The sequence below is a fragment of the Sturnus vulgaris genome, chromosome 1 (assembly GCF_052056855.1).
Source record: "Sturnus vulgaris isolate bStuVul1 chromosome 1, bStuVul1.hap1, whole genome shotgun sequence".
NCBI classification, from domain to species: domain Eukaryota; kingdom Metazoa; phylum Chordata; class Aves; order Passeriformes; family Sturnidae; genus Sturnus; species Sturnus vulgaris.
The window spans coordinates 4,301,907-4,328,202 of NC_142243.1; the positions used below are offsets into that span (position 1 = coordinate 4,301,907).

Sequence of the window (26,296 nt, forward strand, 5' to 3'; positions counted from 1 at the left end):
CAAAGTAATAGGGCAAATGTAGTACTGTTTCTGGAGGCTTAAAAAGAAGATTTGTGCTCTAATATTAAATTTTTAATGTATTATTCATGAGAAAAGCCAAGCTGAAAGCTTTTTTTCTTCCCCTCGGTGGAAATGAGCTTGAAGAATACATTATCTGTATAGAAAAAAGAAAAAATGTAAAGGATTCTAGTTCTTGCTGATATTGGTGTGGTGCATGCATGTACTGCTGGAATTTCCTCAGGGAAAAGAAAACAGAATTTGGTTGAAAATAAGCTGATACAATCATTGAATAATTCGTACAACATTACTGGAATTCAATTCCTAAAATAAGTCGGGGTAATTTCAGTTAGAACGTGCTTTTTAGAATGATTGAGTGATTGTTTATTGAAGCAGCTCTAAACTCCATGTCTAAGAATTATTGCCTCTGGTTTGGATCAGGGCTGGGCTGCATATTTTTGTTACTCGTGCCACTTTGGAGCTGGCTTTTGCAGATATGTGTGTATGTGCACACCATGTATTCCTGCAGATCTGTGTGTACTTTTGGGTTGTTATGGCAGGAAAAACGTGTGTGAGCTTTGGAATTTGGAGAAGCTATATAATATTATGTAATACATTGCGTCTTTTCAATATGGAATATTTTATACCCGGTGCAAACTGATGTTTGTAATTATATTTCCTGCTCTGGTGTAACTATAAACAAGAAGTATAAGCCAAGTGACATAATTTTTGGTGTTATTTTCCCTTTGTACTTTCTCATTCCTAGATCATGCTTGCTTTAGTTGCCTGAGATCACTCCAGGGAAAAAAAAAACAAAACCAAAAAACAAATTACATGTTTAAGCAGCTCTAGAGATATATTTTTCCATTGCCTTCCTAGAATCTTACACAACAATTTATGGATAAGAAAAACATCAGTAATTAGTAATATCCAAACACCACAATTATAGCTTATGGAAGGCATAACTTAAATTCTTACTTAAATACTAAGACCTCATCTAGTAGGATTTCCTAGATATGGTTAATGTCATTTCTAGACTTTGGATAAAGCAGGAATATTTGCTCTGTGTGATAAGGGAATAAAGTTAGGATGTAACAAGCTAAATGCTCCTCTAGAACCTATTAAATTATATGAGCACCTCTCAATTTTTAATATATATTCAGCCCTAAGGTCCTGCCGAAAGGCTGTAAGAATGAAACTGAAGCAGAAAATGTTCTGCAGTTGGTTTTTACACCGGGTTTTAAAAATTATGGACAATGAACTGTTGCACGAAAACTTGGAAGCTGCTTGTCCAAAAAATGGAAATTTGGAGTGGAGCAGAAGAGTGGATCAGATTCTCTTTATGCTTGAACTGGTTTTCATGGGTGGGGCTGACCTTATTCCCTGTGCTTTGCAGGACGTACACCCTCTTAAGGAGTACAATGCAGTGTTGTCTTTTTGCCACTTGATCCAGGGTTTAGGAAGCCTCGATTCTATTGCCCCAGCAGTTTATTTATTTATTTAGAGCAGTTTATACCTTCTGGCATTACCTGGAACTCTTGAATTGTCTTTCCTTTTGATGGGAGGGTCCAAAACTTGGGGTTGCAAGAGAAAATACCTGTTTGATTCCTACTTGGAGCCACTTCCTTAATATTTACTGTGAAACTTTCAGTGGTGTAAATTACAAGCTGATACAGGAGTACCATAAGCAAAAGAACTGAAGGAATGTCTGAGATTGATAGAAATTACCATTTTTTCATGTTAACCCTGAATACAATAATCTTTGGGATTGAAGAGAAGATACAAGGTAATGGTGGGAAACTTAAAACCTGTGGCCAGAGAGCAGGTACAGACATCCCAGGAGTGTTGTCATCTCCCGGTGGTGTTATCAGGTGGTGGTGGAAGCGTGTTTTGACATGTGGCTTGTCACATGTGTTTGGAAACTGCACATCCTTCATTAAAGGCTGGGCTCAAACAGCCTCCTGTGCTTGGGCTCAGCTGTAGGTGTGCCCAAGCTGATTAAATAAGGCCTTTGAACAATTGAATTTCCTAAAACGAGAGAGGAAAAAAAAAAAAACCCCTCAAGTTTTGGGGATAATGTGTTTTGCTTAAGTGCTCAGTGGCCAAGGCATCCTCTGCCTGAGAAAACTTTCCACTTTCACCTCTGGGCGAAAGGAGGAAGGAAGAGTGTTAAAAAAAAACTGCTGTGAAAGCCCATCCAGAAGCTTTCCCTGTTTGTGTAAGCTCTTTCCCTTGGGAATTGTGTCTTTCAGCTGGTATACAAAATGCTTGGAGCAAACAATCTTCCATTAAACGTTCTGCCATCGGAATTTTCTGTATGGTGGCATTTTTCTCGCAGCACCTGATGGAGAACTCGCAGGATTCCTCAGGAATCCTGGAAGCAGCACCTGAGACGTGCAGGGAGCTGTGCTGTGTGTGCAGAATTCCAGTTCAGCCTTGCTGAGGATCCTCGTGTTAAGCTCTAATCCTGTGTTTTATTTTCCTTACAGACAACGTTTTCCATTTGTGTTTTGGATATGCAGAGCAGTAGTGTGGAGTGGTCAGGAAATAGTAGCACAGGACACAGAAGGATTAAATGAAGGGGTTGTTTTGCAGCATTTTTAGGATAAGCAAGTTTTGCTGGACTGTTCCTGGTCTTGGCCAACTCCAGTGACTTACAGGAAGGACCAAAGCAATGGTGTGGGGGATGGTGATCTTTCCCTTAACTGTAAATGTTTGCAGTATAAACAGCTGAGCTGTTCATCAGGGGTTCCCAGGGGAGAGAAGAAAAGCAATATTGGCATTTTTAGGGTGGTTCTGGTGTAAACAAATCAGATGCATTGTGCCCTACAAGTGCTTATCAGCTTGGCTTTGTGAGCTCTGCTGTGGTCAGCTGGGCTGGTGGCTGAGCTGCCTGGAGGGTGAGGAGAATATTCACAGAAACTACTTGGGACCTATAATGCTGTAGTTAAAACAAGAAAATAAACCAATTTTTTTTTTTTTTTTTTTTAATGTTGAGACCAGTTACCACCCAGAGACTTCCCCCCCACCAGCTGGCTGGGTCTTGGCAGGAGGTTTTTGGCAGTGAATGTCTCAAACACACTGGACCTTACTTTGTTTATTTTGTAGGGCTGGAATTTCTTGTGTGTGTGGGGACTCGTGGGAGGGGACTCGGGCCTTGGTTTCTGCTCACGTGTCACTTCAGTACAATTCTTCAGCAGAAAGGAGAATGTCCCTGCAGCACTGCAAGAGATTTGTACTCTTTGTTGGATTTTGGTACGGGAAGATCCTGTTGGGTTATGGATTTCACAGAATCCCAGAATGATTTGAGTTGGAAGGGACATGAAAGATCATCCAGTTCCACCTCCCATGCCATGCAGGGACACCTTCCACTAGACCAGCTTGTTCCAGGCTCCATCCAACACTTCCAGGGATGGGGCATTCACTGCTTCCTTGGGCAACCTTCTCCAGTGTCTCCCCTGTCATGTTTTTATGTTACCAGGAGAAATAAGATCTAAGACAGGCCCTAATAAAGCCAATAATGCAGTTATTTGTCCTCGATTTGGTTATGTAGGAGCAGGAGAGGTGCCAGATATTTATCTTGCTCTGCAGCAGGCGTGCCAGTGCATACAGAGCTTTCCTGCTGCAGCTCTGTAGAGCTTTGGGAGAGCAATTCAAATGCAGAGTCTGTTTAGATTTGAGTAATTCATTGAATGTGCTAGGGCTGGGCAGAAGGAGCCAAGTGGGCTCTGCCCAAACTGATAGCGCTCAGCCAGTAGCCAGAAAAAAGCCTTTCAAATTGCTTGTGCCATGCTATGGTACAGAACATAATACTTGCTGTTTGTGCCAAAAAGGATTTTTAAAGCTATCAGGATAAACAACACACCCAGCTGTGCAGGTGTGACTGTTTTAAGCCCGGCTTTTCTCAGTGCAGCTTTGCTGCACACAGCTGGGGGGCTCCTGGAGGCACCAGGAGGGTTTTTCAGTTAGAAATTGTTGTTTTTGTACCCATCTTTCCCTCAGTCTGAGTTACAACCCACATGGCAGGGGGTTGTTGTGTGAACACCTGTGTGTGGGGCCAGTGCAGACACCTGAAGGGCAGAGGGGCTCAGGCTGAGGTGCTGAGAGCAGCACAGGGAGCGAGGGGCGATGCTGGATGTCAGCCCTGGCTGGGGCTCCCTCCGCTTGGAGCTTGGTAAGTGCTGGGAGAGGAGGAGGAGCAGGAACTCAGGATGGCTCTCTCAGTGCTGGGGTCTGTCTGTAACTATAGACTCCATGTGATCTAGCATTTATGGCTCCTCATGCCTGGGGTTTCCCGTCTGAGCTAAGTGCAGTAAATGTGCTGCATCCATCATATGTGCTCAGGGCTCCTGCCTGAGCCAAAATGGGATCTCTGGAAATGCTGGTGGTAAGGCAAGGCTCCTGCCTCCCTAGGACATGAAATGTGCTCTGCAAAACCTGGCTTCCTTTACCTCTGAGAACAACAGGGCTGTAAGGTCTCTCACCTCATCCCTGGAAGTGTCCAAGGCCAGTTGGATGGGGCTTGGAGCAGCCTGGGATAATGGGAGGTGTCCCTGCCCATGGCGAGGAGTAAAATCAGCTGATCTTTAAGGTCCCTTCCAAGCAAACCACTCTAGGCTTCTATGATCTGTTTAATGTAAATGGTGCAAATCTGCCTCTTTCATGCCAAGAAAGAGAAGGATGCAAAGCAGTGGGGATAGTATTGCAGTATTGCATCATTATGTACTAAATACACAGCTCACCCTTGCCTCTCCATCAGTGCTGGAGGAAGACAGCAGGGTTTTTTGCCAGATTGGGCAGAGACCAGCTGATCTGAAGTGTTCTGTATAAACAGCTTGGGCAGGAATGTAGGCTAAGAGAGGCTGGGGCTTGGGCAAGATGCAGAATTAGAATGATTTCTCTTGCCTCATGCCTGGATTCTCTCTTAAAATTAGCACAAAGGCACATGCTGAAGAAGTAAGCTAGGGAAGAGCTTCAGCCTTATTAATGGGGTCAGGTGCAATTTTTTTTACCTCCTTTTAGTCAACCTTTGATAAGGTTAATATGTGGCCTTTGGGGATAAAAGGAGTGGGGTTTGTAGCATGAATCCACATAGTAAAATTATCGTAATTTTTCGTCCAGTAAGCAGCAAAAAATTACTGTACTGATTTTCTTGGGGTTTTTTTCCTCTAATATAATTAAGGAAACAGTTTATTTTTAATGTTTCTAAACTTGTAGTCCTGAAGACGCTGGTTATTTAATATCCTCAGTCACACAGCACTCAGTTATTCATACTTTCTCGTGCCTCCTCTGTGAAATAGCAACTGAGCAGCTCTCAGTGCTACACGATTGTCAGGGGTTGAAGCATGGGCATTAAATCTTGTGCATTCCTTTAGCACAACAAGTACAAAGTTTAGGATATTTCAAATAGGTCAGAAGTACTCGGCGTTGTGGGTATTTGGAGAGGCAATTAAACATGTCTGCAGCTGTTCCAACCTGCAGCTCAATTGTCAGCATGGTGGAGGCATCTGAGTGCTTGTTTAAGACACCAAAATGCTTCTTAAAAAATCCCCTCCTCTTATCTTTTTTTTTTTTTTTTTTTTTAAATAATTTTTCTTATTAGATGAATTTCTCAACAGGCAGTAAACTGTGGCTTTGTTCTAGAAAGGAATTGCTGGAAGTTCAGCAAGTTTCACTGCTTTTATTTTTTGTCAAAACTGTAGTCACTTTATCATACAAAGCTTGCAGTTTCCTGTATCTTTTGTTTCATTCTTAATCTAGTTTTAGCTTTCTAAATATCATATTTCCAGGTGGGAATGTGCTGCTTTTAATGGTCTGGGAATGCTGAATGGATAAAATACTCATGACTCCAAAGTACAAGGTCAGAAAAGCTAGGATTGAATATTTTCCAGCTTATTTCTTTGGATCTGTTGAAAACACAGTTAATATTAAAAAAAAAAAAAAAAAAAGGGAGTTTGAAGGAGAGAGGCAGCACCAAGGCAATGTGAGATATTTTAGCAAATTATTAATGAGACTTTGCAATGTGCTTCTGTGGGGTTTTTTCCTTTCTTCTTTACTTAGTGTGTAACAATAGATGCTCTGTTACAGCTTCAATTTTTGTCAGAGATACCTGGCAGAGGTGCTGTTCTGCAGGTGACACTTCAATTGAACTGAAAACCCACAGTGGTTGATATTGTAATTACTTGAGATCTAAAATAGTTACAGAATATGTGTAGGTTTTACTGAAAACGTAAATTGATCAAAATTCTTTCCAGCTTAACTGGTGAGGGTGGATTCAACAGCTTGAAGAAGGCAGCAAATAAAATTACATTTTCTATCTGTAATAGGCATTTGTATTACATGTCTATAAATATTGTAATTCTCTTTAAAAAAGAATTTATGAAGAGTAATCCAAGATAGGGTAAAATCTGCTTCATGAAAGCTAAAGCTGGAGAAGAAATTACCTTGGCAACAATTTCTCCAAGTGAGATTCCATCTCAGCAGATACACTCCAGTGTAACCCAGACCTCTTCTTGAGAAATCCCTGCCACAAATAAGTTCATAATCAAAATCTGATGTTTTTATTTTGTTCCCAGAAGGGCTGGATTCGAGTAACCTGCTAAGTGATACTTGCTGTATGATGCCTGAAATCGATTTTAAGAGGAGTTTTAGTTGTTAGAAACAGCTGTTACTTCCAGATTCTATTAATGACTGAAGCACAGATAATAGAGTGATTCAGAGAAAGTTTCCTCTTCCAAATGAGTGAGATTCCTCTTTATTCCTTTGTATCTGGGTTTCATAATGTAGAAAAATTTGAAGAGGGGTATGGAGGAATGGGGATAAAGAGTAATCACACACCAAATAAATCTACATCTCTGTTGAAGTCAGTGTCTTTTTGAAGCTAAGCCACCTCTATTTTTCTTCCCAAGAAACAAGATGAATATTTCATACATGGTCACACATTGTTCCCTGCTCCATTAAGAATCTTTTCCAGAGTTTACATGGTGTAAATGGCTTTGGTTCTGTAGAACATGTCACCAGAAGCAGCATCATTTTAGATGTGTATTTTCTCACAGGGTGAATGTTTTATGAGATCTGCACTCAATATCCACAAAATACCAGTGAGTTGGAAGAAATAAATGGGGTTTAGAAAGAGAAGTCAAAGGAACTGCAGAAAAGATGTCCCAGTTTGATTTTTTGTTATTAAGGATATATCTTTTGGGGAGCAAACTTTGGATGAATGCATTTCCCTGGCAGGAATTAGACTTGTAGCCTGTCCCAAAAATATCCCCAGGGAGGGAATGAAAAATTCATAAGGCGAAATGGAGAAACAAAACTTTTCTTTGCAGAGGAGCACCCTTTAACATATTTTTGCAAGATGAATTTGTTAGAGAAGAGCTGTTCCTAGGAAAGAGAGAAGAAAGCTTGCAAAAATAGACTAATGCTTTGGATTTGATGTCTTGCTGCAAAAAAGTACCATAGAGAAAGTTGCTGTCTCTATGGGAACATCTTTGGGCTATATTTAGGAAAATTAAATTAAGCTTATTCTCCTCAGATCAGCAAGGTTTTGATAAGGCTTTGGTTGGGGGTGTAGTGGTATTTTGGGGGGAAAAAAGTAGAGGAATTTCTTCTACCTCTGTGTTTGGTGAACCGCTTGTCTTACACTTTTCAAGTCAAAAAAAAAAAGAACTAAAACTGTCACTTAAATTTGAGTCAACCTGTGTGTGGCAGGAAGAAACTCTGCTTAATTTCACAACCCCAGGCTCTGTATTTGGTCACTGGGGGGAAAGAAAAGCCTATTAAAACCCTTATAAAGATCAGTTTATTAAAGTGAACCGATTTGATGAGGAAACTAGCTGATTATAGGTACATCCAGGAATATTCTTTAGGTTTGGATCTCTCTTCGTCTTAAAAAATCAATGATTGGGTAAAAACTGTGTAGCAAGGTGGGTGACTTGGTGTTCTACACACTGTGTGGTGCACAGAAAAAGAGGTTTTTACAGCTCTTCAGTAATTCATACTAATTTCATGACAAAAATTCTTCTGGGGCTGTGTCTGTGCCAAGTGTGAGTGTCCGTCCTTCTGTCTGTTCATACCCTGTGCAATAAGAAAATGCTGTCCTAAAGGGCTTTGCTTTGGCTTGGTTATCCCTCTTTCTTGTTCAATCAGCATTGGTCCAAGACTGTAAAAAGCATTATTATTGATATTATTATTGTTATTATTACTGTGGTGGCAGCTGTGAGTTCAGTGAATGTGTAGAGCAGCAGTTACCGCCTGGGCTGTGTGACGGCTCCAGGTGCTGTCCATTGCTCGCCTGTTCCTGCTTTTTCCCTGAGCTGGGGCTGCTGGGGATGGAGCAAATTGTTCTTCCCTGCCTTTCCCACCATGTCCCACGTCAGCAGAAGCCGGGGCCGAGCGGATGCTGTACATATTTCTGCTCTATAAACACGTGCTTGTTTACATTCGCCTCCCGGCCGTTCCGACGCGGATCCTCTCCCGATGCCAGAGGGGATCAGCCCTGACTGACAAATGCCGTGACCCCCTGTTCCCATTTCTTTGTTTCTCCTTTGTCTTCCTTCCCAAGTATTTAACAAATCATCATTAAATATTTTCCAGAATTTTTTTTTTCAAAGAGGCCAACTTTGGAGCGATGCAAAATTTGAGTTGAGAGACACAAACATCTGATCTGGTTGCTGTGTGTTACTGATGGTGGAAAACCAACTTAAGCGCTGAGTAAAATGGAAATACAACAATCCTTTTTATTGTAAGCTTGTGATTTATTGTAAGTATTGTAATTTATTTGGCAAACCCTCCTCGAGAGAAACCCTCTGTGGGTGCAGCAGCTCACAGAACCTCAGCACTGCAGGTTTTGCAGCTTTAAACCTCCAGGTCTTTGCTGATCCAGCTTCACCAAACCGTGACGTTACACCGACATTGCAAATACATCGAATTCTTTTTATCAGCAGAAAAGGCTGGGTTGGATTCACAGGCCACATCTGCTGGTGAACTTTGTGCAGTGTATTTTTTTATTTTTTTTTCCTCTCTCTCTCTTTTACTAGAAGAAAGGTTTGTTTGTTGGCGGCTGCTCGGGGCGGGACAGGAATGTAATGCATGCACAGACTGCGCAGTATTTCCTGTTCAACTGCCGCTCCAAACCTCGGCGCTGGGAAAATATCCAGATCCAGCAGCTCCAACCTTGCTCAAACAGCAAAGAAACGCTGCAGAGTCCGAAATGCTGGGTTTTTCACAGAAAATACAATTTTTAAAGTGAATCGTCACGCTGTGCCGGTGCTGTAAATGTATCAGTCTCTGGCTGTTGCTCTGTAATATTTATAGGTTTATTGGGCTGAGACAAAACACTTGAAGTGCTACAGGGACAGGGAGATGGCTCCGTAATGGCACTGCAGAAAGCTGTGTTTATTTGGTATCATAATACAGCTCCATAGCATTGCTTGCATTCTTCAGTTAGCTTGGTTTACCACCCAGTTACAAACCATGGCAATCTTGTGGCACTGCTGCTACTTTCTCATTATTTGTTGTGTTTTACTTTGTCCTTAAACTGGTTTGAAGCATTGCTTTTGCATTGCATGAGTTTCTCTCCAGGAGTGAAAAATTTCAAGGCAGAAAGCTTGGAGCTGAATCCCTTTTGCCAGCTAGCACTGAACTCCAGTGCTGCAAACCTGGCCTTGAGTGTAGTGTGAAATGAGAGTAATGTCAGATGAGTGCGTTATTTCTTTTAATTTTTCATCTTTTTTTTTTTTTTTTCCCTTAAGTGGTTCTGGTCCTTTGTACATGTTGCAGACTATCAGCTGATGGAAGAGTGATTGTAGGGCGTGGCTACTTATTTATTTCATTTACTTATTAAGCAGATGTATAATTTGAGCATGTGTTCATAGGCTGCTCTGGAGCCTATGAAGTGCTATCCATCTTCTCAAAAAAAAAAAAAAGCACATACTAGGAGAAGATTTTACTGTGAACTATGTATATGTGCATTAAAAAATGCTGTATATCCTTGTAGCACCTTTTTTAGTGTGTTCAGTTTCAAGTGTGTGAAAAGGAAGTGTGCACAGGTAATCCTTGAAGATTGGGGCACATCCATGCTGGTTGCTCCAAGGAGAGCACAGGCAAGGCTGGTTGGGCGCATTCAGCTCCTTTTTAAGAACTGCCCAGGTATTTATGGCAAAGGCAAAGGTACAGGAGCTCCCTGGCTCTTGCTTGGGGGAGTTACTGGAGGTGAGCATCTCCTAACTTCTCCTTTATATTCTCATCCACCTTCTGTCCCAGTGGCAGTTTCAGTGGCAAGCAATACAGGCACAAGAATGAAAGTGCTGCTTGTTAATTAGTTCCTTCCTGGATTACAGGAGCCCTACTTTTCAGCCCTTTGGAGATACAGATCTACACGTGCTGCTTCTTGGAATTGGAAGTGGTCTCAGTGTAGCCCTGTCAGCTTGTCAGGCACTGGAGCAGGGGAGGAGGCAGCCAAAATCTGCACTGTTTAATTTGAGCTTGAAGGTATTTCACTGAGAACATGGTTCAGCAGGTTAATTGGGTTCTTAAAGCAGTATTTAACTTCTCAGCTTTGCTCTGAAATGTGGATGCCCCTGAAGCTGTGGATCTGCCTTCAGTCTTAGGGCTGAATAAATGCCAGAGTTGGGCTCTGACAGATGAATTTATTTTTCCATGATCTTGCCTAGTAGCAGCTCTCCTCGCTTGTGGAATACTACAAAAGATGTTTAAATCATGGCTTACATGAGAAGCTGACACACATATGAAGGTTATACCGTCATATATATGTGTGTCCAGCCAAACCACAGTGTGAAGGCTGAAGTGCAGCAACAGCTTTAAGGTTTTGGAATTTGCCTTGAGATCCATCAGGTTCTTGTGCTGTTTTGAGCCTTTTCATGGTTTCTTATCCCTCCTTGTCATTTAAGAGGCTTCTGTGTGCAGTTGGCGTTTTTAACATTTACTGGCTACATTTCATGAAGCATCACAGCCCTTACAGAGACAGCAGTGCTGAGTTCTCAGTCGTGTCTTTTAAAAGCGACTTTGGAATTTCACTACCTTTGATCCTTAAAATATGAGCATCCAATAACCAACAGCAGATATTTAATTTACCTAGATTTGAGGACTGTAATAAATAATTTACATAGGGTGAAGTAATAGGGATTTTTTAGCTTTAAGCTGCTGCAACAGAAACATTTCCAAAGCTTTGTTTGGTTAGGTAGAGTTCTTTTTTCTTCATACAACGTTAGCTGAATTGATGGATGAATTAACATCCATCCTGATGGTTTTTGTCCTAGGTACTATGAGAAATTGTATTTTTAGAGGACTTTGGGAGGTATAGAAGTGAAACTGTAATGTTCTGTTATCCACTGGATAGTTTCTGTTAGAATAAGTAGAAGGATAAGTTTTAGGAAAAGCAGTTCTTGTGTAGCTGTTTCATCCTAGCATACAAGTGCAACTCATAAGCTTGTTTTCCAGAACATCATGGAATCATTTACTAAGAGTAATATTCAGTTTTTTCCTAAAATTCCCTAAAAGCATCTAAATCATGTTGACTTTTTTTTCAGATCCAAGTGCACTGACCTAAAGAAATTAACTTAAAAATAAAAAAAAAGTTATTCAGTTATTTTTCTGTAATGTCCCCACCTGCCTTATGTATTCAAGCTTTTTTCCTTGCCCATAACTATTTAACCAACTCCATCCAGAGCAAACTACTAATGGAATGCCTGGGAAACAGACTGGTGGAGAGGGAGAGGCAAATGTTTTGGAAAGATTTTTATTTCACTAAACTAGTCTGGGATCCCTCCCTTCAAAGTAATAATTTCAGTGGAAAACCCAAAACCTTACTTTTACTTAATTGTGCTGCTAGGGGAGAAGGATTGCCAGGTTCAGTTGAAATTAAGGTAATTCTGGAGTATAACATGCTGAATTTAGGCAGAGCAATTGGCTTAGGCTATAAATGCTTGAAGGTTGAACCAGTTGTGGGTGGTTGTTTCAGGTATGGGACAGTGCTTTTATTGCTCTGTTTGCTGCAGAGTTTACACGGGCAATGAAACCTTTCAATGATAAACTGCAAATGGCATTTTAAAACCAAAGTTACGAGAGCATCACATGCAGATTTGGCACCAAGTGTTATAAAACAATTTCTGTCCTGGTCACATCACCAAGAGAGAAGCTGTGTCAGCAAGTTGATGATTTTCTACTTAACTGTTTCTATCTTGAGGCGTGTGGGATATAGAATTTCATTTTTCTGAGAAGATCAGATACAGTCTCTTAAGAAGTTGGAGAAGCTGGCATTTCTAATCGTGTATAGATTTTAAAACTGCTTCCTGTGAAGAAAGGCTTTGTTTAATATCACTTAATTCTGACTCGCCTTTTTCCATCCTGTGTTATAAACAAACCCATGGTGAGAGCTCAGCATACCCAGATGTTCATTTTATTGCATTTAGCGAGTTCATCTGTAAGCAGAGAAGTCTCCTCATTACCCAGTTTATATTATTTGGGAGAACTGGATATTGCACTCATTTAATTAGGAAAAACTCAGCGGTAATTAGCTGTCTCCTGGCTGCAGAGGGGTGGGCTTGGAGCCTTCCAGTCATCCCGAGGTGGTTCCTGCAGCAGAGAGGGGTTTGTGGTACTGTGGCTGCACAAGAATCTGCTTCTGTAATTTCACACCACTACAGCAAAATCTGATGGGGAAAGCCCTTAACTAAACTTCTTTAGAGTACAGTGCATGAGAGGAAAAATCTTTTTCTTGGCTGTGGAAGTTGTGGTGCTGCTGGAAGTGTCCTGGTGGGAGAGCAGCACAACCCTTCTGCCTCCAGAGGATGCTTTGTGTGAAAGGACCTTGGAGAAGATGTTGTACATTACTTCTATTAGCACCTCTTGTATTAATTTCTGTTATAACATTGGAGTTATTACACCTGTGTGTGTTAATAATTGGGGTTTGTTATGGCTTTTTTCTCCCTGTTCTCTTGTAAACCACCCAGTATGGCTCCATACTCTCATTTAAGCTTATGTGATTACAGTGATCTGTTTTAGACCTTGCCTTTACCTTTCCTTGAGCCCCTCCCCAGCCATAGCAGCACTGTGGGTTTATTAAGGCTTGCCAGAAGACTTCCATGAGCACAGTTGTGGGACTGTCTTTGGATTCCTGACAATTCAGGGATGAACATACCCTCAAACAATGGGTCATGGGCAGTGAGGCTTGTCCTTAGAAATGGCATCTGGAAATTATAGGTGAGACCCTAAATTAGGGGCAGTCTGCACCAGAGTTACTTCTCTTGTAGACAGGAAGAGCTGTGCCCCTGTTTCTGATCCTGGTTGCAAAAATAATATTTTACAAATTCAGTTAATTTCACCAAGAGCTTCACTGAAGGCTCTTGCAGACATCCAGGAGATCCCTGGTGAAGCAGTGTGGGATCTGTGCACTCTGCTCTTCAGTGTGGCTTTAAACCATATGGAAAAGGAAATAAAGTGATCAAAATTAGTGAGGGAAAAGGTTATGTCTTGGTGCATGTAAATAGATGTGTGTGTTTATATGTGCATCTGTATATAGGTTTAAAACTTAACTGTGAAAAGTTGTAGGAAGGCAGCATGACTTTGAATGACTGGCCTTTAAAATACAAGATGGAATTAAGGGTAGATGCATGTGATATTTTCTGTATGGAAAGATAAAAGAATTCTTGATTTGTATTTGCAGCGATGCTTGAAATCCCCTCTAATGAAGAGATCTTGGTGTTATAATCAGATCAGAAGAATCACATTAGCCCAATGCTGACTTGCTGTAAACCACAAGTAAGATATTAGGAATGATTAGAAAAGCAAGAGAACAAAGCATTGCGTGGGTGTATAAATTCATGGTGGAATTTCTTCCTTTCATCCTGGATATTGTGTGTGGATTTTCTCTTCCTGTTCAAAAATACAGATTAGGGACTGCAGAAAGGTAAGAAACAAGGATGCTCAGAGTTCTGAAGCAGCTGAACTCTTGGCTGAGCTGTGGGCTTTCCTGCCATATGGGCTCTAAAAGTTGGTGTAGGTTCAAAAAGTGATGGGGCAAAGGCATGACAAGAGGAATTTGTTGAGGATTTTTACACACACACACATTTGGTGTGTTCAGGTGAGGAGTTAAACTGCCCTTGGGGAGACCCTGGGGTGCTGGGAGGGGAAAGCATCTCTCCAGCTCACCCTGATCCTTTCTTCAACCCTCCTGCAGACACCTGCTGCTCTCAGTCTTCTCTGCTTTCACAGATAACATATTTTCATGTTGTGGGGTTGTTCTGCCTGGGCTTTTTTGGGACACGGTGTTGACATGTTCCATGTGCAGGGTTTGAGCTGTAAAACGTCACTGAAGTGTCCTCAGCCTTCAGTGTGGTGGGGTAAGGATGGTTCAGTGTGTCTGGGGAGGGTGTAGGAAATCACCTCCAGAAATCGAGGTTGTATCTTCTAACAGATGGAGGGGGGAGAGAAAAAAATGTATTTATTTTTTTTTATTCATATGCTGGATGCTGCTCAGACTTGTAGTTTGGATAATTCAGTTTACTCTTCCATTATTGTTAGTACCTAGTCTCACCTGTGAGCTTTTAAGGAATGCCAGGTTTTGTCCTCAGCAGTTTTTTCTCTTTAAAATTTGCTGTCATCCAGAATGCCTAAATTTGTGTTGGTAATTCAACACCAATGCTTCTTTGCACCTTTATAGTTGTTATATTTGTGCTGTCACTGCTTCAAGGAAAGCAAATCCAGCAAAGAGCACACGGATTGCAGGTGGTTCAGGGTAACTAAGGAAGGAGGAACTATTTTCCATGATGCACAACACTGTCAGAGTTGCTAAAAATGAGATATGGGTGCAAACATTTCCTGTGTATGCAGTATTTGTGTTTTAATGTAGCACAGCACATAGCACATAAAGCCACCTGAAAACTTCTGTTCCTTACTGCATCCAAAATTATCATTTATTAAGTCACTGTAAAGCCTCTATAATAGCTTATTGAAGAGAATCCCTTTAAAATAACATCTAAATTAGTTGAAAGATCTGTTTGAAAGAGCACTGTGTTATGAATGGCAGAATTGTCAAGACTAAAAACCAACATGAAGGATTATTTTTCCTACTGAAGTGTTTCTGTAAGTGAAAGGGAGTGGCCAGATTTGAAATGTATGGTGGGATCCAAGTGTTCTTAGAAGGTTTGGACCAATCAGTGTTTTTTGTCTAGAGATTTTTGAATGTTTATTTAGACAATTTACTGTCTCTTTCTATAATAAGTAGAGACCATAGCAGCATTAGTTCTGGAGTGGCTTTGGTGTTCCCATTGATCTGTTGTGCAGCTGAGGCTGTGAGTTTGGAATTTAAGCACCCTGCTGCAATTGATACCTGCATTCAAATGAGTTAATTTGCCCTCATTTTTTTTAAGTAGAGGATGAAAACAAACCAGAAATTATTAGCAAGGTTTCTGTGGCAGTAGCTGTAGGCAGCAGGACACAGAGCATTGTTCCTCCTGTTCTAATTTCAGCATATTTCAATTTTTAATGTCGGAAAGGAGTTCTCCTTGCCAGGATTATATTGCACCTAACTTGCTTGTGCTTGCAATACCATTCTTTTTCTGAGTGCTTTGAAAATGTCCTTCTCAATTGCCCAGATATCCTTTGGGGATTTCTAAAACTGTGTTGTTGCAAACAGAATATGACATTTTGAGAATTAGTCTTTTACTGTAACTTGTAGCAGTGGTGGCTGGAGTTCTTCGTGTGTTTTTTGTTTAACTGGAGTATTGATAAGTGGTGCTGGATTGGTTTCAGTTCACAAATGTCTTTTAAAGTAATGAAACACTTCCTTAAGCACACAAATCTCTGCACAGTTCTGACTTTATCCTGTTATTGGAGCACTTTTTAAATTGGTGAAAGTCTATAGAACCTGTTTAGTTTTTGATACTGGTACACTTGGCTCTTAAGAGCAATTAATAACTGAACCTGGGCAGTGCTCTCTGCATTCAAATGGAAAAGTATTTTGGTAAATATGGAAATGATGGGACTTACTAACAATTTCACTTACCCTCTAACTTTAGAATGGGGGAGGGTTTGACTTCTTATCCAAAGCAGGAAAGAAACACTTCTAAATAAAAATTATCTACAAGTATGTTAATAGATCATTAAAATATTTGGTGAATAAATCAAGTATTACTTAAAACATTCTAAAACTCTTCTCCAACTCTTTTATTTTTTTATTTTGATGTTTTTTCAGGAGTTTTTTCTTAGGGGAATCCCTAGATGTCTTACATGCTTTGCTTTTCTCCAAGCTATTGCTTTTAACTACAGTTTTCATTCTTCAGAAATGCTTCACTTGTTTTCATTTAGCTGTATGTAATTTTTTTATCACTATAGGGTTATTTTTATCCTGGCAGACCAATAAGCAAGTTGAAAATCAAGGCCAGGGCTCCTGTTTCTTTAGTTCCACCCTGGTTCCTGCAGCCTCTGTGCTGTGTCTTGTGTCCTCCAGTAGAGCTGTCACACAGTGACAGAGGAAACTCAGAAACATCTCAGAGCTTTTCCTGGCCCTTGCAGGACTTCTAAATGTTCCACTTGTGGCTGTGTGGTTGTGTAGAAACACTACAGCAAGCATTTAGTGCATTTCTGGTTTTTAGATCTCTTTGCTTCCTCTGTCCAGAGAGGAATTTTAGCAGAGTTATTTTGTGTCCTTTCAGTATCCTCCTTGGATGTCACTGGGAAAACTCTCTGTGTTGTCTCAGTGTGATCATGCAGAGTTCCAGGATGTCACTGTACGAGTCTGGCAAAGGAAAAAAAATCTTAAAAAAGAAGAAAAGGAATCTCAATGTGCTGGAAAATCTCAGTAATCTTAAGACTTGATAAAGATTTCTGGGTATAAAGACCTTACATCTTCAATTCACTTGTTAAAATCTGGAAAACCAGGTCTGTACCACATGAATTTATTTTTCTGCTGTGTGTTTTTTTTTCCCCCAGTGTCCCAATGTAATATCAGCTTGAAGAAGCAGAGGAGTCGAAGTATCTTTAGCACCTTATTCTGCTGCTTTCGTGACTACAATGTCGAGCCACCATCTACCAACAGCACCAGTGCTCTGCCTCCTTTGGTGGAGGAGAATGGAGGACTTCAGAAGGTCAGGATTTTGTCTTATTTTGCTGTCATGTGGGTGTTTTTTAAGCAAGGCTTACTTCAGCTTCCAAAGGTTTGTCCTAACAAATTTCCCTCGTGGGGAACAACTGTGAGTTACAGGGCAAAAAAAAAATTACTGGTTTGATGGTGGATTGCTAATACTGCCTATTCATCTGTAATATAAAAGTAATATTTCTGCTGTGGGTCTTGGCACTCGACATTTTATAAGCAATCAACATTTAAAACTTGATTAAGACACTAAAAGAAATGGTGACTCCTCATAAAATTTCAGCTGCTGAGTTTTCCCAAGCTTTGGTTCCCCTTCCTGGTTACAGGAAGATTAAATTGTGTCACACTGGAGCATAGTGGAACCTTCTAAACATCACTTTAAAGGGTTTTCAGTGACATAAAAACAAATCAAAAGAACCATTATTGTTTAGACCTTTTTTTCTAAGCAGTTCACTTTTATTCAATACATGCTGAGTCCAGGGATAGCAGCTTTGGGACATTTTTCCTGGCTATTAAGTTTTGTTTGATGAGTCAAATGAATGGATGGAGATTTTAGATGTAAATACAGATAGAATACAAAGAGTGCAACACAAATTTATATGTTCTTTATAAATCTGATAACACTGAGACCATTTGTGTTCTGAACTGAAGAATTTCAATTCAGTATGGCAAACACAGGAATGCCAAGTTTTCCAAACAGTTTCCAGGACTTTGAGATTGCAAATGCAGGTGAGAATAATGAGAAATTTCTCCATGGTGCAGAATAATGGCAGACATGGAGATGTCTCTGTGAGTTTTTTACCCTTCTGCTTTTCACACAGTTTTTCATGTCTAATGCAGCTGATTCCTTACTTCCCTTGTCCAGTTCCTTTTATTCTGGTTCGAATTTTTGCTGGTTTTGTTTGAATTCTGAATAGCTCAGGAGAAAGAACAAGGAACTGTTTGGTGGCAGAGAGGGAAGGAGAGCAGATGAAAGTGATGGAGATTTCGAGTACTTGTGGAGGTAAAGTCTGAACTGTAACAGTTCCTGCTGAAATTGCTCTCACAGAGGTAAAATGCACTGAAATTCCTGCCAAGAGAAGGGATTGTACATGTATTTTTAGACTTCTTCTGCTAGCCAAGGTACATTTTGAGTGAAAGGAGGGAAATCTAGCCTGGATGTGCTGAAGGGAAAGCTGAGGAGTGTGTAGCATGTATGCACACATTCATCTGAGGGGAAAAAAAGGGATGGGAAGCTACTAAAATTTCCTTTCCACTATGCTGGGGAATGGGAAGGAGGCAGAAGTGAGGCTACTGGCAAAACTACAGCTGAGAGAAAATGGAGCTTCAGTAGAAACTAAAACATAAAACCAAGTTTGGTTTTTTTTTCTGTAGAAAAATGTGAGTTAAAATGGTCTGGAGTCAGTAGTGTCCAGATTGCATTTTGCAAAACAATTATTTTCTAAATATATCTTATGCCTTGAGAGATTGCATGTGTGTCCACACAAGTTTTCATCCTCACTCGGTGCTGCCTCAGTGAGCAGTTCTGGAGTTGTGCAATACTTGCCCATGAGACCAGGACACAAATCACAGCATTCCTAAAACTAGATCAAAAACTTAAAAAACACATCAAAACTTAAAAGATTTCAAAAAAATTCAAAGAATATATTGAGGAGAATTTAATTAAAGAGAGTTTTCTTCAGCTGAATGAAAGGCACTCAGATACTCCTGTCTTTTTAGAAGAAATCAATATAGCTAAACTTTTTTGAGGTGGTTTTTGAGGTCAAATAAGTCTGTGACACTGCTATTTTAAATGCAGTGTTAAAGATTAATAAGCTCTGTATGTGTTTATACTGTTTTATTTTGAGTGCTAACATGGTATAAGTCGGAATATCTTCTAAGGAAATAAAAAGCATTGAAGAGTTGAATATGTTGGAATATTGTTACACTGTCAGACTGGTGATTTTTACAAGGAGAGCTGTTTCAGAGCTGTGCAGGCTGCTTGAATTTGGTGGAGTTACAGTGAGCATCTTGTCTAGATTCAGAAATAAGTAAGGTGGGGGAAGCAACAGTGGGCCTTGGATTCTAAATTGGTGAAATGAAATGTCCAGGAATGACAAAATTGCCTCTCAGTAAAGAAAATAAAACCTGACAACCCACTGCTTAAATTCCTCTGCTTTTTCATTAAAGTTCTTTTTTTGCATTAGTTTCACTGCCAGATAGGAATTGCTTGAGTTCTGTTAAGCTGCTGTTCAGATGGTCACTTAGTTAAATCTGCTTTCTCTTTTATGTTTTAATAATTATTTATCACATGATGCACTTCTGGCTGGGCCCAGTCAGTTCATGTGTTGTGACCCTTTCCTTAAAAAATGAACGAGGAAAATTGCAGTTAGCACTGGAAATGAGTATAAAATGGTTTGGATGTACTTCCCTTATGTCTTTGCTGTTCAGTGGAGTTGGTACATGAAAACTGGTGATAAAGACTTGAGAGGAAGGCAAGGGATGGAAGCTTCAGCTGGTTTCACTGGAATTCAGTGTTCTGTGTTGCTTCTGGCACATTCTGAAGCTGATGTGATAAGCCAACTTCCTTCTAATCAGGAATCTTGATTTCTCTAAATGCTGACCTGTTCAGAAGGAGGGAAAGCGGGGGAGGATGTTTTATGAAGTAGTTGAAAACACAGCACTGAAATTTTGTTCACAGTAATTGTGATGTGTGAGACAATTCTTCTTCTTATTTGGCTCTAGTAGAAAAAATTAAATTAGTGCTTCAGATTAATCAGTGCGTCACGATGTGACTTGATGGTGCTTGACACATCAAGTGTTCTGTCATTTCTTCATGGGATTGGAAGAAACACCAAACTGAGCATGGTTTTGATTAACCAATTACTTTCAGTGCTGAATTCTATTCTGTAAGTGGTGGGGGGGAAAAGCCCAAAAACTTCTTTAAAGTATTGAGTTCACTTTTGAATCTTCTACTCACAGAGCAGCTGCTTGTCCAAGTGTGACTCTAATACTGGTAATGAATGGTCCATTCTGTCTCTAAAGTTTCAATACAACATTTTTTTCAATAATAACTTGTATTTACTGAAACTGGCATATTTGTTTTCCTTCAAATGCAGCAGCTATTCAGCACAGCAGAAGATGCACTGTAAGATGTGGTATCTGTGACAATGGGTATATCAGCCTGCCTGCAGCTCGGATGCTGAGCCAGATGTGTCACTGGGAGCACAAAATATTCAGCCTCATGAACTCCTTTATAATTTTTGCCTGCCTCTTCAGCAGCAGGCAGCTCCCCCAACACCCTCCAGCCACTTTTTTTTTTTTTCTTTAGAGTGTTGGGAGAGAGAATTGTGTTTTGTTTTTTTCATGATAAATTCAAATCTCCATTTCTGTTCTCCAGTTAGCAACTTGACTCAATTTTTTTGAGAAAAAAACCCAAGTTTTTTCTTCTGTGTAAGTTTGTTACCTGACTTCTGAAGTGTTTGTGGATACAGCATTTATTCATTCAGGCTTGAAGTGGGTGTCCAGATAGAGAAAGGTGAGAAAAGCAAGATACAAACTCTTTTTTCCCTTTGCTCTCAGTCGTGGTGGGTGAGGGAGCCCTGACAAGTCTATGGGCACTTTGCCATTTCTCTCCCAGCCCACTTCCACTGGAGTCATCCTTGCTTTTGTTTCACAGTGAGATCCAGATCAGGCAGATGGCTCCAGTTAATGAGATGAAGCATGAACGAGGAAAGGGATATTTATACTTGCTGGGTTAGAGAAGTTCTTGCTCCACACTCAACAGGGAAGAAGACAGAATTAGGAGGAGGATTTTTCTGGGGGCAGCAGCTGCTCCCTCTGCTTTTCTTGTCACTGAATTCCCACCTCACTCCAAAACTTGGGGTTCCTGCTCCCCACTGCATGGTGCCATCATCTCCCAGGTGATGCTGGAAAGCTGTGTAGATGCCCTGTGGTCATGTCTCCAACACTCTTCTCTGCTTCAGGGATCTCTATTTATAACACAGGACAGGGAAAAGGATTTTCTCTCTGTCCCACGTGAATATAGCCCAGCAAAAGGAGGAGAACAGCTGGTAGGGAGCCCGTTCTTGAGGTCAAAGTAGCATCTGCTTGGTGCTGGAGACCTGGAGGAGCAGCAGGACTGTGGACTCTGTGATGAGGACATCATTAGTGACAGGCTTTGTGAGCACATGTGGAAGGAAGATAGTTGGGATGGATGAAAATCCTTGTACCTCTTCTCCTGCTTGACCTTCGCCGATTGGAGCAAGAAAATTCCACGTTGGAATTTTGGTGTTGGTCACCATCAGGATGTGGTGTGGAAGGTGTGTTCAGAAAACAAGATTTCCTCTCCATACCTATGTTTGGTTCCTCTCTTTGCCCACTCATTCTGACCTTCTTTGCCTCCCAAAGGTCTTCTTTATGGAGAGACAGCTTGAGAGTCTGTCAGATCACTCAAGTGCCAAATAATAGCTGTACTGCTGTTTTTAAAGAGCCTGTCATGGTCTAGAACAAGCTTTGTGTGAAAGAAACTAATAGGATAAATCCGTTATTTTGGTCAGCTTCTTCTCTAAAGTGAAATAGCTCCTTATCTTTTAATACAGACTGTTCTGAAAAAAAAGGAAAATAGTGTGGCCTGTCACTTAGTGCTCATTGAGGCCACACATGACCATAGGCAGTGTTAGTGAGGAGCACAGTGCTGGAAATCTTTATTTCAAACTACAAATCACGCTGCTGAAGTAAAAGATAGGATTTATCAATCCATCTGTATATAGCATGGAAAAAAATAAAACCCATGGGAAAAAAAAAAACCAACCTGATTTCAATGGCTGGGGACAAATCAGTTCCTGGGTTGTCCTAGGGATACAATAGGGAAATTTTGGCATTCTAGGAACAGCTTTGTTCTGTTACCAACATCAGGAGCCCGTGGAAAGCCTTCAACAAATGCAGTCATTTGTCATCTCTTTCAAACGATGCTGTTGTGACCCGTTTCCCTTCCTGTTCCAAGGCATTAGGAAATGAGGCAGGACACTTGGAAGACGTTTCCCAGAGCAGGCTTGTTTTCTAAGAGGTGTTCTCCTGTTCATGAACACTTTTGCTTTCCCAGCAGACTCTTGCACTTCTTTCTGCTTGTTTTTGCTGTTCTCGTCGCTCTTACTGCTTGTCCTGATTTTTGTATAGATATTTCCGGGGTTCCTCTTCAGAAATTTGCTTGCTTCCCCTTTTTTTTTTTTGTAAATTTAATTTAAGAAATTCTATGAGAAAAATTAGGCAAACAGTAATGCAAGTCCTTTAGCAACTTTGGTTTTGGGTTCCCATGAAATTCAGTTCCACTAACAGGACGTTAATGTACTGAATTATATTTTTTCCTATTCTTATTGCTATTACCCTGAGGAAAACTTGGATTCTTACCAGCTTTTGTGTGTGTGTTTTTCTAGAAATCAGGTACTTTTTACTAGTGCCAAGTTTTTGATAGTTCCTTGTAGTTGCTCTCTAGTTGGCTCCTTCAGCTTCTCAGGATTTTGGGCAAACTTCAGTAAAAATTTCTGCTGAGCAGCAGTAAAAAGGAGCACTTTAAAAATAATACGGAATTATTTCTGTTTGTCAGTGATGTGTCAACACTGGTAGACTTGAAAACAAATAAGCAGGAGGTTTTTTCAGCTGGAAGAGGCAGTTTTTGTACTGAAAACAGTCCTTTCAATAGTTCCTCTGCTGGAGATCTGAGCCTGTGTTGTCCAAATATTAAAGAATAAAATCATCTACCCAAGCAACGTCTATGCTAGAAGGATCAACTTCCTTTTTTTTTTATGTGCTGTGCCCACCAGAAAACAAAGTTGGTTTTGAAGGATTAGAGAGATGAGAAAATAGAGTTTCTGTTAGACATTTGAGTGAGAGTTTGAGTTGAGTGAGGGTTACACATTTGAGCCAGGCTTTGTCCATTTTGGAGCTGTCCTTATTTCTGCATGTCCGAGGATGAGAAGGAAAGGTTGAGAAGGTTGGCCAAGAATTTCCAAGTGTAGTGCAAGAGTGAGACCATGGGAACAGCACTGCTACTGCTGGATGAAGAAAACGAGATTTCTTGGATTAACATCATCATCATGTCCTTCTCAGACATTTTGCTGTTGCCTAAGTGAAAATGCTGTTTTTTTGTCTCAAATGAGGTTGAGTTCAAGGAGTGGGGTTCTGCCCTGCTGCCAGGCTCTGGCTCAGCCTCTTGCTGCTGCAGTGAAAATTGACAAATATACCCATTAGTAGATCTTAAAGCTGAAAAAGTTCCAGTAAATACAGGTACTTTCTTATTGCCATCCCTTATTAATCATAGCATGGGTTTTATCAGTCCAGTCTCCTAAAAATCATAAATGCCAGTATACTAACAGATCATTTCAGCAACTAAAATGCAAAATCCTGTTTTTATTTTTTTTTTTTTTTACTCTGGTTTCTTGAATACTTTGAACTTTTGGTTTAAAATGTTTGAGTGCTACATTTACTGCTCCAGACCTTTGTTCTACCCTTTAAAAGCCATTACCCTTACCGTGATTTTTTTTTTTCTTTTTCCCCAGGGTGACCAGATGCAGGTCATGCCTATACCAAGTGTATGTATTTTTATCCCTTTTTCTTTTAATAATTTTCATGGCTTTTGCTTTGATTCATTTTATGTTGCAGTCTAACAGGTCTGTTTTGTGTTGCATGTTAACAAAAGGATTTTATGTTCTGTCTGTAATGTTGTATCCCCAGAGGTGGATTGAACTGCTTGTCTTCTGCAGGGACCGAAAGAAGAGTTTGGGTTTTATCTGGGTTCCATCTGAATTTCTGGCATTTTGAAAACACATGAAGTAGTCTGAAAGTTATTTATTTTAATAGAGGCAAAAGGTGACTCATCATCACTATGTGAGACACAATTACAAAAACCTTTTCCTCTCATTTTCCCCTATGTTCCAGTTGAAAAGAAGAGTTGGAAACTGCATAATTTATTTGAAATAAGTCACGTTAAGAAAACAGAGCACACTATTGCTCATTACTGCACTTGTTTGAGATGATGTTCTTGGTATCAGCTGCTGCTTTATGGGCAGCATATTTCTGTTTATCTTCCCTGGATTAAACTTGGAATGCTGTTTGGCATCTGAATTATTTTTCAAAGCTAAATAAAAGGAAGAAAAAAACCAAGTCCTTCAAACTGAAGCTTTTAATTTAATTAGTTTTAACCTTTTTTGGTCAAAAATCTGTTGGTTTTTTTTTGTTGTTTTTTTTTTCAAGGATGAAGGCTTAGGCTTTATAAAGCTGAAAATACTTTTTTTTTTAGCTCCTTTGCTGTTTACAATACTTAATCATTGCAGAGTTTCTCAGAAAATAGCAGTGCTGATGTGTGGAGATAATGACCCAGCCCTCTTGTTTGAGATATTTGGTAGCCTTTAAAGACCTGGATATTCCCCAAGATGCCATTCCTTTTCTTCTTCCCCTTCCTTCTCACGTAGCCCAGCGTTCCAAAACCTGCTGTAAGAAGCCCCCTGTGTGTGCTGCAGTGCCAGGAGATCCCTGTGACTGCACATCTTCCCTCTTCCAACAGTTTTTCCTGCATTTCTGAACTGTTGGAAATTCCTCTTTTATTGCTTACCTGTTACTTCTGATATGGCTCATGCATGGTGTGTGTGCAGACAGGCATGGACATGCATGTGATTTGTATTCCTGCAAGTCTAGGGATAGAAAACCTCAAGTGTAAATCAGAAAATTCTGATTTCCAAACTACTTTTCTTTTTTACATACCTGCCAAATTCTGTTAGGTGACTGTAGTTGTTCCACTAGGAATTACTTGAACATGAAACATGTTCTGGCTGTGCTCTGACCTGGAATAAAAACCTTTCCCCAGAGTGACTGTAGGTACTAATAGAATAAGAATTCAAACAGAGCAAAATTTTGGAAGGATAATTGAGTAGAGCTTTGACAAGTACAGAAATTAAATCAGATGCTTTGTTAGAACACAGTCTTCACAGTGTTAAAGCAGTGCTCTGTTAGATTTGGGCAGTGGTAGGAAAAGGAATGATTCAAGAAGGGATATATCTTTTTTCCTCCTTTTTTTTTTTTTTTTTTTTTTTTTTAAAGCTCAGCTGTAATTTTGCAGCCATATATTCCCAGCACTAACAAGGCAGTAAAATTAACTTATCCCTGCAGTCATGACATGGAGTTCTGAGGCAGCAGGTGACTTGAAACACTCCTTCCCCTTCCCCAGTGCCATCTGATGCTTCTTCTTGCAGCAGGGCAGGGAATGTTGTCAGGCAACCATGGCCCTTGGGCACTGGGGTGACATTTACTCCCCAGTCTCAAAGTGCTGCTGGCTCTGTGTCACCATCTAAATAAAGCCACAAGGGAGCTGCACATGGAGGAAGTGCTAGGAAGGAAGATGCAGGCTTATGTTGGGAGAGACACCTAAAATTAAAGTGTTGCTCTAGGAGGGGGGTGTTGGTCCTGAGTGCTGGAGCCCAAAGGTTTGCTCCAAGACAGCTCTAATTTTGTGTTCCAGACCCATTAAGGCAGAAATTCTCGATTCTCTGCTACCCAGGGATGAGAACTGGGCTGTGTTGAGCTGCAATGTGTTTTACAAACCAGGAGAAAAATCTTCTGAACAGACACAGAGCTTGGTCACGATTGAGGGGACATTTCCATTTTTACAAGGCTCGTTGCAAATGTCATCAGTTCAAATGTTTAGAGATTTCCTGAGTGACTCTAAAATGAGCTCTGCCCACTCCCCACTTTAAAATTGAAGCCTCCAGTCAAAATATGAGGATTTCTGGAGCTTTATTGTGCTTTTTATCGTGTATTAAACCTGGCAGTGTGGTGAGGTCACCTGTTTGAAAGCTTCCATTGCTTTATGTGCGTTTTGCATTGCTTTTATTTGCATTTATGTGTGCAGTTCAGTGAAATGGATCTTCTGCTCAATCAGATTTGTCCTGTATTAATTGCACTGAATTTAAAAGCTTGATTTAATATGAATTTTTGCTTGGTTATTGATGAAGATGATGGCTAAACAAGAAATAGTCCAGATTCAAGTTAGGTTCTTCAGAAAACAGAAACAGCATTACTTTGGGGTTTTTTAAATATGAACTTTTACCGTGTTTGTAGCTCATACTTGGAAACTGTTTCCAGATAAGGCATAGGTTAAACAGCAGCATAATTGATAATTTTCCTAATACTGCAAAATTAATTATTTTTGGGGTTGAA

General features: G+C 40.3%; 1 protein-coding gene across 3 annotated transcripts in view; it reads left to right on the forward strand.

The window, feature by feature from the left end:
* The window catches only part of CTDSPL (CTD small phosphatase like), a 76,036-nt gene that overhangs the window by 28,334 nt on the left and 21,406 nt on the right, over nucleotides 1-26,296 (forward strand). For 2 of the 3 annotated variants that reach the window (XM_014873666.2, XM_014873667.2), the window contains exons 2-3: nucleotides 16,948-17,102; nucleotides 23,644-23,676. In XM_014873666.2, the coding sequence (XP_014729152.1) occupies nucleotides 16,948-17,102; nucleotides 23,644-23,676 (188 nt within the window). The remainder of the gene's footprint in view (nucleotides 1-16,947; nucleotides 17,103-23,643; nucleotides 23,677-26,296) is intronic. The other variant, XM_014873668.2, reaches the window with a different exon arrangement.